Genomic DNA, 15,175 nt, shown 5'->3' on the forward strand with positions numbered 1-15,175 from the left:
CGCGCTCTAATCTCTCTAATTTTACATTCGTGATCTCCTCGGGAGGTATAAGTAGGGGGAAGCAATATATTCGATACCTCATCCAGAAACGCACCCTCTCGAAACCTGGCGAGCAAGCTACACCGCGATGCAGAGCGCCTCTCTTGCAGAGTCTGCCACTTGAGTTTATTGAACATCTCCGTAACGCTATCACGGTTACCAAATAACCCTGTGACGAAACGCGCAGCTCTTCTTTGGATCTTCTCTATCTCCTCCGTCAAACCGATCTGGTACGGATCCCACACTGATGAGCAATACTCAAGTATAGGTCGAACGAGTGTTTTGTAAGCCACCTCCTTTGTTGATGGACTACATTTTCTAAGCACTCTCCCAATGAATCTCAACCTGGTACCCGCCTTACCAACAATTAATTTTATATGATCATTCCACTTCAAATCGTTCCGCACGTATACTCCCAGATATTTTACAGAAGTAACTGCTACCAGTGTTTGTTCTGCTATCATATAATCATACATTAAAGGATCCTTCTTTCTATGTATTCGTAATACATTACATTTGTCTATGTTAAGGGTCAGTTGCCACTCCCTGCACCAAGTGCCTATCCGCTGCAGATCTTCCTGCATTTCGCTACAGTTTTCTAATGCTGCAACTTCTCTGTATACTACAGCATCATCCGCGAAATTCCGCATGGAACTTACGACACTATCTACTAGGTCATTTATATATATTGTGAAAAGCAATGGTCCCACAACACTCCCCTGTGGCACGCCAGAGGTTACTTTAACGTCTGTAGACGTCTCTCCATTGATAACAACATGGTGTGTTCTGTTTGCTAAAAACTCTTCAATCCAGCCACACAGCTGGTCTGATATTCCGTAGGCTCTTACTTTGTTTATCAGGCGACAGTGCGGAACTGTATCGAACGCCTTCCGGAAGTCAAGAAAAATAGCATCTACCTGGGAGCCTGTATCTAATATTTACTGGGTCTCATGAACAAATAAAGCGAGTTGGGTCTCACACGATCGCTGTTTCCGGCATCCATGTTGATTCCTACATAGTAGGTTCTGGGTTTCCAAAAACGACATGATACTCGAGCAAAAAACATGTTCTAAAATTCTACAACAGTTCCCTAGTCTTCTGGCATTAAAACTCTTTTTCTCAACATAATCTCCATTAAATGCGTTGACCTTACTCCACCTTACATTAAGGACATGTATACCCGAATGGTAACACACTAATGGTCGATTTACTGAAGATAGTGCGATACTCCGCAGAGTCGACCGTTGTATCATCCGGGAGGACAACAAACCTTCGCAGTCCCAGAAGACCGTCGCCATGACTTTACTGGCTCAGGGTGTGGCTTTGAACTTTGTCTTTGTAGGAGAGGCGATGTGGTGCCACTCCATGGACTGCCATTTTCTTTCCGGTTCGAAACGATGAACCCATGTTTCATCGTCAGTGACGACGTTGGACAAAAAATTGTCACTATCAGTCCTGTAACGCACAAGCAGTTCAGTACAGATGGTCCTTCGTTGCTCTTCATGCTCTTATTTTAGACCGCAACGATCCCAGAGGGCGCAAACCTTTGAGTGTGGACCAGTATGTCTGAAGTTCTAGCAGAGACAGCCAGTTCAACGCTGAGGTATTTGATTGTGATCCGGCAATCACTCCGAATGAGAGCACGTTCCAACACTTCACGAGTTACAGTTTTGTGAGCATGGCTGGCGTGCGGGAGATCTAAAAGGTTTGTGCCATATTGTTGGAGTGATGACAGACACCTCGCCCAACGGCTCGCGCAGCTTTTGATAACTGCCACCCCCGTTGACATTCTGCAAACGCCTATGAATATCTGCGATGTTCTGGTTTCCCGCCAAAAAAAATCTGTGACAGTTCTCTGTCTGGAACGCATCTCCGTGACAGAAGACATTTTGAAGGCCACGTATGCTGCCGCCACCTATCGGAACCTCATAAAACCATAGGGGCTCAGGCGGGAGTTTCCCCCGAAGTTCCACAATAGAATCCATATTTTTTTCACTGGAAATTTATCGATAAAACAGACGCGTTCCATTACGTATTGAACGCCCCTTGTAATACGAAGTACAGAGGCCATATAGGCTACATAGCAGGATAGGTAGCTGGCAAAATTCTGTTCATTTTCAGGATACTGGGAATCTGCAACCAATCTGCAAAAGTTACTACTTACGAAACACTTCTGCGGTCTAACTTATAATATGGCTCACGTGTGAGGGAACTATACCACATAGGACTGTCACGAGAAACTAGACGTGTACAAATAGGGACAACACCTACACTCACAGCTCTGTTTTACTCATGAGAGAGTTTCGCGGAGATGCTCATGAAGCTGAATTGGCAGGTGCTTGTAGTTAAACCCTAACTCTCCATGCGTACTTAAAACATTCAGAAAAGAGCATTAAGTATTGCTCTCTAGAAGACCGGGCAGCTTACTGTGATTAAAGCGCGCATAGAGGCATTTAAGTAATCATTCTCCCCGTGTTCCATATGCGAAGGGAAGGAGAAAAGCCCGAGTAAGTGGTACATGGAGAAGCGCTCTCTGCCGTGGATTTCGCAATAATTCGCAAACGGTGGAGGTAGATGTAAATATGGATCTTACGCCAGTAAAATTAAGATGCAATTGTAACTATACATCATAAAGTTTGTTTTATCGCGAATGACGCTCAAAGCATCTTCACTGATTATCGGCCCAGTGTGAGTGTCATCTTGAACCACGATATCGACAAATTTTTTGTCATCTTCAGACAAAGTGTTTGGATCCTGATTTATCCATGAGGTGCCGTAATTAAGCAAAACTTCGAGATCAGAAGTAACGGTCACTGGTGAAAGTTTGGACTCTTTACAGTGTGTTGCTGCAACGTGAGAATGATCTAATGTCTTACCATATGAACAATAAGGCTTTGCAAGAATGTGATGTACATTTAACATCTGATGTATTATCCTGTATTATTTGTCGTTTACTCCTCGAGTACTTACAGATCGTATACGTGCTGTGTTGCAGAATACGCCAAGTCAGTAGCAGCCAGGCGCACAAGGAGTGCAGAAATGTCGGACGAAGACCGCCTGCTGGTTGGGGTGAGTTGAACACGATCCACGCTGTATCAAAACCCAAATTCTGACCTGTCGTTCTCACAGCTAAATTAAGTGTACAGAATCATTTGCCTTATGCTATGGTCATGTTTTTACGTCATTTTTCGTTCATAGCATCATATATATCCGCGCGGGGTAAGCGCGCGGTCTGAGGGTCTTGCCACGGTCAGCGCGGCTTCCCCCACCCACCACCCCCCACCCCCCTCGTCGAAGGTTCGAGTCCTCCCGCGGACATGGGTGTGTTACTTAGCGTAAGTTAGTTTAACTTAGATTAAGTTGTGCGTAAGCATAGGGACCGATGGCCTCAGCAGTCTTTGGTCCCATAAAACCCCATCACAGTTATTCGCAAGGTAAGGAACGACAGGTCGCGAAATGGAAACCACAGTGAAAATCAAAACTGGTTTATTTGTAACGGTTAGCTACACCTTCCAGCTACTTCTCTACACAGTCGCCACTCAGACTTAGACATCTGTCGTAGCGTTGTACCAACTTTTCAGTTACCTCGTTATAGAAGAAAGCCGCCAGTACTTTTCCACAGTTTTCTACTCTGGACTGCAGCTCGTTGTCTGTGTCAAAATATTGTCTTCATAGCCAGCAGTTCATTTGAGCAGTGATGAACCTCAGGGGCAGCTAATTACGGGCTGTATTGTGAGTGATCAAACACTTCCCATCGAAAACGCTGCAGGAGCATCTTTATTGCTCTGCAGAGTGCGGCCGAGAATTGTCGTGTAGAACGAACCGCAGGACAGTTATGTTGCTTGGATTGCATAGCTTCAGGTGAAATCTTTCGCCAGACCCTCATACTTGGTGGGAGACGCTAATTTCCAGCCATCTTTAGGTTCTCACTGTGAGCTCAGAACTGAAAACAGTGACATGGTGCTATCGACGGACGTACTAGACACAGTGCGCAACGCATCTGTGCAAAGCTTCATCAGATTTTCACTGTTTTTTCCATTTCGCGACCGATCGTTCCTTACTTTCCCAATAACCCTCGTATATGTTCTTTCTACTTCCCTCCTGGAAGTTTAACTCTGCCGATGTAATCCAGTAAGGTTTCGTAGTTAATTCCAGTTCAGTCAGCACTGTTCATGGTAATGCTGATTCGGATACCATTCAACTACCAGGTCCCAGTACAGTACGCAGCACGACAGCAAGACATCTCCCGTAGCCGCCTCGGCTAACCAAGCCCCACAGCACAGCACAAGTGCTTTCTGCGACGTACTGCTTCACGGCTAACCACACACTGTCTTATCCATTCACTCCTAAAACTCTTCGGGAACGTATACATGTGGTACTACCACCGCAAGTCAAAGATTTTCGTAGTGTAAGACCAATGTGTCAACATTCGGAAAAATTCTCAATCTCTTCTTGAGGAATGGCCTCTACCTTTTTCTAGATTCCGGCTTTCAACTCATCGGTACTTTGGAGAAGCAGTGAAAAACATTTGGTCCCACAGAAATAACCAGGGGCTGAAACATGAGCTGACCTCGCTGGCCATGGAATATCTCACAAATCTGAGAGTAATCGATGAAGAAGTGACTGAATTACAGGCCATATGGACTGTAGTCCAATCATCCTGAAAATAGATCCCGTTCAGATGGCAATATCCCTGCAGCTGTGGAATGAAGAAACTGTTCAGCAGCATGCCATATGACGTAGCACTTTGAGCTGCCCTAGATCTTCTCATGAATGTGCTGCGGGTTTGTGCCCGTGAAATATCGCAAGTTTTGATTATTGAAAAACCCATTCCGACGGAAGTTTGCTTCATAAGACAGCAAAAAATGTTTGAGAAAAACGTCATCCTAGTCAATTCCGTCCAGTAACGTTCTGCAGAAATAGTGCTTACTCCCGTTTGCCTCCCGGCCGTAACTGGTGAGCCAATTGCAGCTTATAAGGCTGAAATTTTAAATACTTTTTCACAATAATATACTCTGCAGAGGGGTGCGCGGGTTTGATAGTGTTCTGGAATGGCGTCCGACAGATCGCTGTGGGCTTCGTTGCAGAACTCGAACTCATGGGATATTTTCCGGCGTTCTGACAGTCATTTCAGGACCCTTGTGCTTCACACAGTTTGCAGAACCCGTCCCACGCCACTGTTTTACCCTCTTGGACATTGTTCTACTTTGTGGAACACAGAAATGGTACTCCCGTTCAAGGCGCATTGCGCTTCGGACAGCTCCAACGCTGTACACATGACAGGGCTAATCCACTGCCTCATTACGCCACTGCAGTTGCCAATGTTCCATTTTGGACTGAATGGGATACTATGTGGGACCGATCACACGTGGTAGACAGTGCGAGATCGTCTGTATCTTAGCAGTGTAACCAACTGAAAATGTAATATCCCCCTTGTTATACCCTGTATATACAGCATGATTCAGCTGCCCCTACCTATGGGTTTTATGCAACCCACAACGCTTTCACATATCACGAGCAAGGTTTTCATTCCCTCTCACTCACTACATGCTGTTAGTTCATCAGAAAGAATGAACAGGAAGTTTTTGTAGGAAATTTAATGTATGAGTTTCGAACTGGGATACGTTTTCTCTAGAGGCAATACTTTTCGAATTGTTCAAATGTAAGAAAAAGTGACCTTCAAATGAGTTTTTCTTGAGTATCTGGTATCGTACAAAGACGTCCTGTTGTTTTTTTTTTTTTTTTTTCCTGGAGGTCTAGTAGTTTGCACATAGTGAGCGAGAGAAGGGAAAATATAGCCAGTGGTTTTTAAGGCGTTGCAGGTAGCATAAAACCCATTTATAGGGGCGGCTTGCTCACACTGTATACCAGACGCTATCAAGACACTAGTAAATAAAAGAACACATAAATTAGAATATGATATGGCGCTGCCATTGTATTATAACGGTGAAGTCAAGTCTCTGCCATACTGTTATAATTGCGGAACATTTTGTGTCTTCTGAGATGTTGCGATACACACAGCTGACAGCGACGGTATCACCAGTCCAGTATTTTAGTTGTTTTAGTTGTAAATCTGAAGATGCCCTGATCCAACTGAAACTGGCAATGACAATTACATAAAAAATTATCTCAAATGTTTTCCGTATAAAATAATAAAACAGTAAGACTTGCTTCTCCTGCGACAAAGTACCGTCCTTAGGTACTGTTACGTGATATTAAAGATTATAACTGAGTCTAACGGCAGTAAGACGATCAATTTGAATCTAAAAGCCACTGAAGTCATTTATGGACCTGCAGCGATTTTCATGAGATTTATTTCTTGCACAGTTTTCAAGAAGGAGAAAATGGTTGCTATCATACATTGGTGTGCAGAGTTTATCTGATTTTTTTCTGTCTCTCTTATTCGAGTTAACAGCTTCTCATTTACGTACTGTTCATCCAGAGGCACTATAAAAACGTCGAGATATTTGTAGCGAAAGCCCAAGTTCAAAACTGCTCAAGACTTTCGCATCGGAGCTGTAATCCGCAAATGGTTTGCAAAACCGGAATGCCCCCATCTCTCTAGCTTACGACCTTCTCCTGTGCTCATTACTCGCTAATTTACGGTCAGGCTGGAGGAAAATCCAAAGCGGATTAAACTTCATCGAAAGTTTCAGTCTAACAGTAAAACTTGAGTCTGCTACCTGCTTCAAGTAACTTAATGGCGTCGTTAATTGCTGGCATTTGTCTGCTACTTAACCTCCCGTTTTTCGACTAAATACAGCGCTTCTCTGCAAGCTAAAATATAATGAACATATAACTCTCCCTGATTAGGTGGAGTACCTACTGGGAAATTCTGAAATGCTATTTGAGTGCGAACGAGCCCAAAAGGGAACACAGTCTTTCCACACTCCATAATGCAACGCAAGCGTCAGTATGAAGGGCACACATATAAATATAAGGTGTTCTTCATGAATACAAGCAACTCTTTTCTAATAAAATTGTTCTTTTCATTGGTTTAGCGCAATTTATATCAGCTTCTTTGTAAGGCCGCCTACGGCTTTCAATAGGTGTGTGTATTGTACTGTAGCAACGTAAGTACTTCGAGCTCGTATAGATGTGATTCAGAAACAAGAGTATATAAATAAATTACCTAAGAAACTTTGAATACAACACATTCTTTTACAACTAATTGCAATTACTTTCTAAAGGGAAACAATTTTGTCTACGAAACATGTAAGGAAGAAAGGTTCGAGTACAACTTCCTGCACGACGGACGTAAAGAAGTACACAGTTTGTGTTTGTATGCGACAGCTAATTTCAGAATTTGAAAAAGGAAAATAAGAAAAAGCGGCATCGGCAATATGAACCTTACTTTTCCCTTTTCATTGGATTATATTTGCGCTATAGACTGAAGTTGAGGAGATCCTCAAGAATTCATAATATGCACCCTAAGAAAAGAAAAAGTATTCTAAGAACGAATTATTCAAATCAGAGGGAAATCGATAGACGTGATGTAAATGTACAGAAAAAAATGATTAGAAATTTAGAAAAAACTGGAAGACTTATTTAAGAGAAAGAGCTCCATAAAGTGAAATAGTCGACATCGCATTGGTCCAACTCTGGCAAATACGCAATCAGTTATTCGGCTTGGCATTCACTGACAGAGTTGTTAGATGTCCTCCTGAGGTGTGTAGTTCTAAATTCTTTCCAGCTGGTACTTTAGATCCTCAAGCTTCAAAACTGGTAGGAGGTCCCTGCCCATAATGCTCCAAACATTCTCAAGTGGGGAGACAGACGGCGACTTTGTCGGCCACGGTGGGGTTTAGTATTCACGAAAAAGAGCAGTAGAAATTTTCGCCGTGTGGGGTGGGGCATTATCTTGCTGAAATGCCAGCCCAGATGGTTTACCGTGAGAGGCAGCAAAACAGGGCGTAGAATATCGTCGATGTACCGAGCTGTAAAGTGGATGACGACCGAACGGATCCTTCTATGAAATGAAATGTCACCGCAGACCGTCGCTTCCACGTGTCCGGCCGTATGGTCGGCGACAGTCAGGTTGGTGTCCCAGCGCCGTCTTGGCGTCTCTGGTCAGTAATCGCACTATTTGGAGTAGAATTGACTTCAGTGATGACTCACACTTTGAACTGACTTCTGATGAGCAGAACAGACCTGTCTGGAGACGGAGAGAACATGGCACGATATCACTCAGGACATCCAACACGTCTGTAAGTCAATTCCGAGCCGAATAACTGCTTCCATAAAGACCATTTCCGCTGGACCTACCGATTGCCTTGGGAGAGCCATCCATGACAAAACTCTTCCGTCAGCTGCGCTTCCGGTCTGAGTGGGGTACGGTCAAATGCGGTGGGGGGGGGGGGGGGGTGCCCCAGGGAGCAGTGTTGGGGCCACTGCTCTTCCTTATTTATATAAATAATATGCCCTCTCGTGTTGCAGGTAATTCTAAAATAATTCTGTTTGCTGATAACACTAGCCTGGTAGTAAAGGATGTAGTGTGCAACATTGGCTCTGTTTCAAATAGTGCAATTCATGACATGAGTTCATGTCTTGTAGAAAATGAACTAATGCTCACAGTAAGACACAGTTTTTACAATTTCTAACCCACAATTCAACAAAATCTGAAATTTTAATTTCACAGAATGGCCATATGGTTAGTGAAACTGAACAATTCAAATTTTTAGGTGATCAGATAGACAGTGAACTGTCGTGGGAAGACCACATTCAGGATCTTGTTCAGAGACTTAATGCTGCCACTTTAACTATTCGAACGGCATCTGAAGTAAATCATCGTTCGACACGAAAATTAGTCTGCTTTGCTTACTTTCATTCGCTTATGTCGTATGGTATTATATTTTGGGGTAACTCTTCCCATTCTCAAAGGCTACTTTTGGCTCAGAAACGGGCGGTTCGGCCAATAAGTGGTGTAAGGTCACGAAGCTCTTGTCGACCCCTGTTCGCTAGTCTGGATATTCTGACATTGGCCGCTCAATACATACATACGTTACTGTCGTTTCTTGCTAACAATATCAGCTTATTCTAAAGAATTAGCAGTTTCACTCAGTTAATACTAGGCAGAAATCCAATCTGCATTTGGATCGCTTCCTTAACTCTTGTACAGAAAGGTGTGTAGTATACTGCTGCATCCATTTTAAATAGCTACCACAAGAGTTAAAAAATATTAGCAGTATTCCAAGCGCTTTCAAATCGAAACTGAAGGGTTCACTCATGGGTCTCTCCTTCTATTCTGTTGATCGAGTTCCTTGAAAAATTAAGCTGATTCATATGTCATATTGTTGATTGTGTTTACTTAAACTTATGACTTGACTTTTCTTTTGGTACATAAACGTTTCATTTTATGTGTTATTACTTTTATTTTGTAATTTCATGAACTAACACGTTAAATGACTTCGGAGATTTCCTCCTCAATTTGGCCCTACGGAACTAGACGTGTAAATAAATAAATGAATACCAGATGTATGACACAGGTGAAATAGCGTCAGACTTGAAGAAGAATATAATAATTCCAATTCCAAAGAAAGTAGGTGCTGACAGGTGTGGAAACTGCCGAACTATCAGTTTAATAAGTTACGGCTGCAAAATACTAACACGAATTCTTTACCGAAGAATGGAAAACCTGGTAGAAGCCGACTTCGGTGATGATCAGTTTGGTTTCCTGCGAAATACAGGTACACGTAAGGAAAAACTGCCAGTTCCACTTCTCATAGAAGATAGGTTAAGGAAAAGCAAACCAACGTTTCTAGCGTTTGTAGACTTAGAAAAGGCTTTTGAAAGTGTTGACTGGAATACTCTCTCTCAAATTCTACGGGATGCAGGGGTCAACTACAGGGGCCGGAACGGTAGCTCAACGTGTTCGGTCATAGGGTTACGCGCCCTCTGTAATAAAAAAGCTGGGTTAATCGATCATCAACGAACTTAAACGGATGTCTTACGACGTTCGCCCCCAACAGATGCAACGAACAAAAGCAAACAAAATGAGATTACAAAAAAATTTAAAAAACAGGGAGCGAAAGACTTTTTACGATTTGTACGGAAAGCAGATTTCAGTTATAAGAGTCGAGAGGCATGAAAGGGAAGCAGCGGTTGAGAATGGAGTGAAACAGGGTTTTAGCCTATCTTCGATGCTGCTCAATCTGTGTATTTAGCAAGCAGTAAAGGAAACAAAAGAAATTGAACTAGGAATTAAAGTCCTGAGAGACGAAATGAAAACTTCGAGATTTGCCGATGGCATTGTAAGTCTGTCAGTGACAGCAAAGGACTTCGAAGAGCAGTTGAACGGAATGGACAGTGTCGTGAAAGGGGGATATGCTCGTAAGCCGAACACCAACAAAAGAAAAAAGAGTATGGTGGAATGTAGTCGAATTAAATCACGTAATGCTGATGGAATTAGATTAGGAAGTGAAACACTCTAAGTAGTACATGAGTTTTTCTATTTGGGCAGAAACATAACTGATGATGCTCGAAGTGGAGAGGATATAATACGAGGGCTATCCACAAAGTACATTACGTTTTGGAATTAAAAATAAATAAAGTATTGGAATTTTTTTTATTATATACAGATGAAAGCCACACTTAAATACTACTTTTCTACATAGTTGCCATTTAAATTAAGGCACTTATCGTAGCGATGGACGAGCTTGGAAATTCCTTTGTCGTAAAATTCGGCCGCCTGCACCTTCAACCTCGTGGTTATCTCTTCTTGAAGCTGTGCGTCGTCATCAAAACGCTGCATAGCCAACCACTTCTTCATTGCTGGGAATAAGTGGAAGTCGCTCAGTGCCAGGTCGGGACTATACGGCGGATGAGGAAACAACTCCCACTTAAAAGATTCGAGAACTTCACGAGTGGCATTTGCCGTGTGGGCCCGGGCGTTGTCGTGAATCAGCAAGATCTTTGAGCCCAACTTTCTCCTGCGTTTGTTTTGTATTGCTCTTATGAGGCTGTGCAGAGTTTGGCAATACCTTTGAGAGTTTATTGTAGTGCCTCTTTCCAGGAAATCCACAAAAATCACACCTTTTCTGTCCCAAAAGAGGTAACCACGTGGTTGAAGGCGCAGGCGGCCGAATTTTACGACGAAGGAATATCCAAGCTCGTCCATCGCTACGATAAGTGCCTTCATTTAAATGGCAACTATGTAGAAATGTAGTATTTAAGTGTGGCTTTCATCTGTATATAATAACAAAATTTTCCAATACTTTATTTATTTTTAATTCCAAAACGTAATGTACTTTGTGGATAGCCCTCATATATTGACTGGTAATGGCCAGAAAAGCATTTCTGAAGAAGAGAAATTTGTTGACATCGAGTATAGATTTAACTGTCAGGAAGTCTTTTCTGAAAGTTTTAATATAAAATGTAACCATATATGGAAGTGAAACGTGGACGATAAATAGTTTGGACAAGAAGAGAACAGAAGCTTTCGAATTGTGGTGCTACAGAAGAATGCTGAAGATTAAATGGGTAGATCACGTAACTAATGTGGAGGTACGGAATAGAATTGGGGAGAAATGCTGAAGATTAGATGGGTAGATCACGTAACTAATGTGGGGGTACGGAATAGAATTGGGGAAAAGAGGAACTGGTCGCACAACTTGACTAAGAAGGGATCGGTTGGTAGGACACGTTCTGAGGCTTCAAGGGATCACTAATTTAGTATTGGAGCGAAGCACGGAGGTTAAAAATAGTAGAGGGAGACCAAGGGATGAATACACTAAGCAGATTCAAAAGACTTTAGGTTGCACTACGAGATGAAAAGGCTTGCACAGGATAGGATAACACGGACACTAACATCATACCATTCTTCTGACTGAAGATCACTACAACAACAACAAGAACCAGAGGGGGACCACCGCGTTATCGACTTGCTAAATTTGTGAAGCTCTTCCTCATGCATAAATCATCCCATTCTTCCGAAGTTTTAATCATTTCTTTGTATATATGTACGTCACATCTACCGATTTTCTTTCTATTCGGACAGTTCCTTCGTGGTGCTCTTTTTTTTTTTTTTTTTTTTTTTTTTTTTTTTCTTTTTTTTTTTTTTGAGTGCATATATACCAGATAGGAGATATAATAATGTTGATTATAAAAACTCAAAGTTAAATGGATGGCAAAATTATCTGGAAATTTTTCATTTAACTGGCAATAGCAAACTGGCCACAATACACGTAAATATGCAATATACAGAAGCGTAGTCTAGTTCAGCCTCACATCATTACACAGAAACTCAGTTTATAACACGTACTTCCATGGTCACACTACTGCACTGAAGATGTGCTAAAAGATTTTCGATAATACTTACGTGAATAAAGCACATCAGGTAATACTATTAAGAAATTCGTGATTGGTGTAAAAGGAGCTGACCACCAGTAAACCCTTTTTGTTCCTCTTTATTAGTAGCTACACTTTTCTCTGCTGCTGCCAAGTTATTGAATATTTGTGTTACTGAATATCATACGCATTTGTGGAAAAAATCAAGAGATTTTTTATCTTTATGAAAGTAATTTTTGTTTCTATTATTGATTCCATGCACTAAGCTATTGATCTGAAGAGGGGACATATTATTTATGACAAAGTTAATATAGGAAGCTGTAGTTAGTACCCACACCTCCATTAATGATCCTCTGCTCGACGTTCTTGAGACTACTAAGAAAATGGGTCGTATTACAAGCTTACCTTGATGAGTTACCGTCAAATAATGGCCCTGTATGACACTATTGAACGAAAGTAAGCGACTTATGTTAGCTTTCTTTCTTTTTCTATCACCTAAGTCTGACAGGAACCGAAATGCAAATGAAGGTTTGTCTAGTCGTTTCAGCAGTTCTTTTGTATCTCTCCCCCCCCCCCCTCCCCCACTCCCTCCCCCCGAACATATTAAGAATTTAACCAGCTCAACCTTTTCTGTGTGCTTGTCATCATATTTGACACATATGTTCTTGAAACTTCCTGGCAGATTAAAACTGTGTGCCCGACCGAGACTCGAACTCGGGACCTTTGCCTATCGCGGGCAAGTGCTCTACCATCTGAGCTACAGAAGCACGACTCACGCCCGGTACTCACAGCTTTACTTCTGCCAGTACTTCGTCTCCTACCTTCCAAACTTTACAGAAGCTCTCCTGCGATCCATGCAGAACTAGCACTCCTGAAAGAAAGGATATTGCGGAGACATGGCTTAGCCACAGCCTGGGGGATGTTTCCAGAATGAGATTTTCACTCTGCAGCGGAGTGTGCGCTGGTATGAAACTTCCTGGCAGATTAAAACTGTGTGCCCGACCGAGACTCGAACTCGGGACCTTTGCCTCCCGAGTTCGAGTCTCGGTCGGGCACACAGTTTTAATCTGCCAGGAAGTTTCTTACCAGCGCACACTCCGCTGCAGAGTGAATATCTCATTCTGGAAACATATGTTCTTGTTCGAGAGATATACTCGAGATCTAGATAATAGGGGATTGCCATTCATATCATTATTATGGACTCTAGGAAATCCTTCGGCGCATTTTCTAACGGCGGATAGCAAACAAAATGGGTGCTTACGTGATCTCGGGAGAGGTACACTGATGTACTGCTGATTTCGTAGGTAACAAAATCTGCTATGTGGTCCTCTGGAGGTACCAGCAGGAGCGAGAGCACCGTCTGGCACACTAGGATTACGGATTTTACTTGCAAAATATAATATGAAGACCATCATATCTTAATGCAAAGATTAATAATTGATCCCCAACTTAGCAATATGCAATGGAGTTGTAAACAGACCAATACACCTCACACCGTTTGTCTTTACGATAGTTGATCAAAAAAAATGGTTCAAATGGCTCTGAGCACTATGGGACTCAACTGCTGTGGTCATAAGTCCCCTAGAACTTAGTACTACTTAAACCTAACTAACCTAAGGACACCACACACATCCATGCCCGAGGCAGGATTCGAACCTGCGACCGTAGCGGTCGTGCGGTTCCAAACTGTAGCGCCTGTAACCGCACGGCCACTTCGGCCGGCATTAACAGGAGATGTTGTGAGTAGTTCAGAATACAACAACGACCAGAATATTGTCACGGGGACAACATACACTGAGATAGCATAAGTCATCGGATACCACGTAGTAACGTGTCGGACGTCTTTTTACCGGCTTAGTACAGCAGCTCGACATGGTATGGGCTCAATAAGTCGCTGGAAGTCCCCTGCAGAAGCACCGAGCCATGCTGCCTCTATAGCCGTCCATAACTGCGAAAGTGTTGCAGGGGCAGGAGTTTGTACACGAACGAATCTCTCCACTATGCCACATAAATGTTCGATGGGCTTAATTTCGGGCTATTTGAACTAATGGTGCCTCCGTCAGTCCTATCAAGCACACAGTAGACCGCATGAAATGCGAAAAGAATCAACCGATTAGCTCCATTTGCTGTTGGACATAGAAATGGTCCCTAACCCAAGCGCTATCCAAAACACTTGACCCTAACTTTCTATCATTAATAAAACCGGAGATGTGAGGGCCGAAAAGTCCCGTTTTTGTGCACGGCGTTGTTGAACATATTGGTAAGCATACTGTTGCAGGTATACAGGGTGTTACAAAAAGGTACGGCCAAACTTTCAGGAAACATTCCTCACACACAAATAAAGAAAAGATGTTATGTGGACATGTGTCCGGAAAAGCTTAATTTCCATGTTAGAGCTCATTTTAGCATTGTAAGTATGTACTGTACTTCCTCGATTCACCGCCAGTTGGCCCAATTGAAGGAAGGTAATGTTGACTTTGGTGCTTGTGTTGACATGCGACTCATTGCTATACAGTAGAAGCATCAAGCGCATCAGTACGTAGCATCAACGGGTTAGTGTTCATCACGAACGTGGTTTTGCAGTCAGTGCAATGTTTGGAAATGCGGAGTTGGCGGATGCCCATTTGATGTATGGATTAGCACGGGGCAATAGCCGTGGCGCGGTACGTTTGTATCGAGACAGATTTCCAGAACGAAGGTGTCCCAACAGGAAGACGTTCGAACCAATTGATCGGCGTCTTTGGGAGCACGGAACATTCCAGCCTATGACTCGCGACTGGGGAAGACCTAGAACGACGAGGACACCTGCAATGGACGAGGCAATTCTTCGTACAGTTGACGATAACCCTAA

General features: G+C 42.8%; 1 protein-coding gene across 1 annotated transcript in view; it reads left to right on the forward strand.

The window, feature by feature from the left end:
- LOC124616125 (general odorant-binding protein 70) overlaps positions 1-15,175 on the forward strand; it is a 150,226-nt gene that overhangs the window by 91,579 nt on the left and 43,472 nt on the right. Inside the window, exon 3 of the mRNA XM_047144392.1 lies at positions 3,035-3,108. Within this exon, the coding sequence (XP_047000348.1) occupies positions 3,035-3,108 (74 nt within the window). The remainder of the gene's footprint in view (positions 1-3,034; positions 3,109-15,175) is intronic.

The sequence above is a fragment of the Schistocerca americana genome, chromosome 5 (assembly GCF_021461395.2).
Source record: "Schistocerca americana isolate TAMUIC-IGC-003095 chromosome 5, iqSchAmer2.1, whole genome shotgun sequence".
Classification (NCBI taxonomy): Eukaryota; Metazoa; Arthropoda; class Insecta; order Orthoptera; family Acrididae; genus Schistocerca; species Schistocerca americana.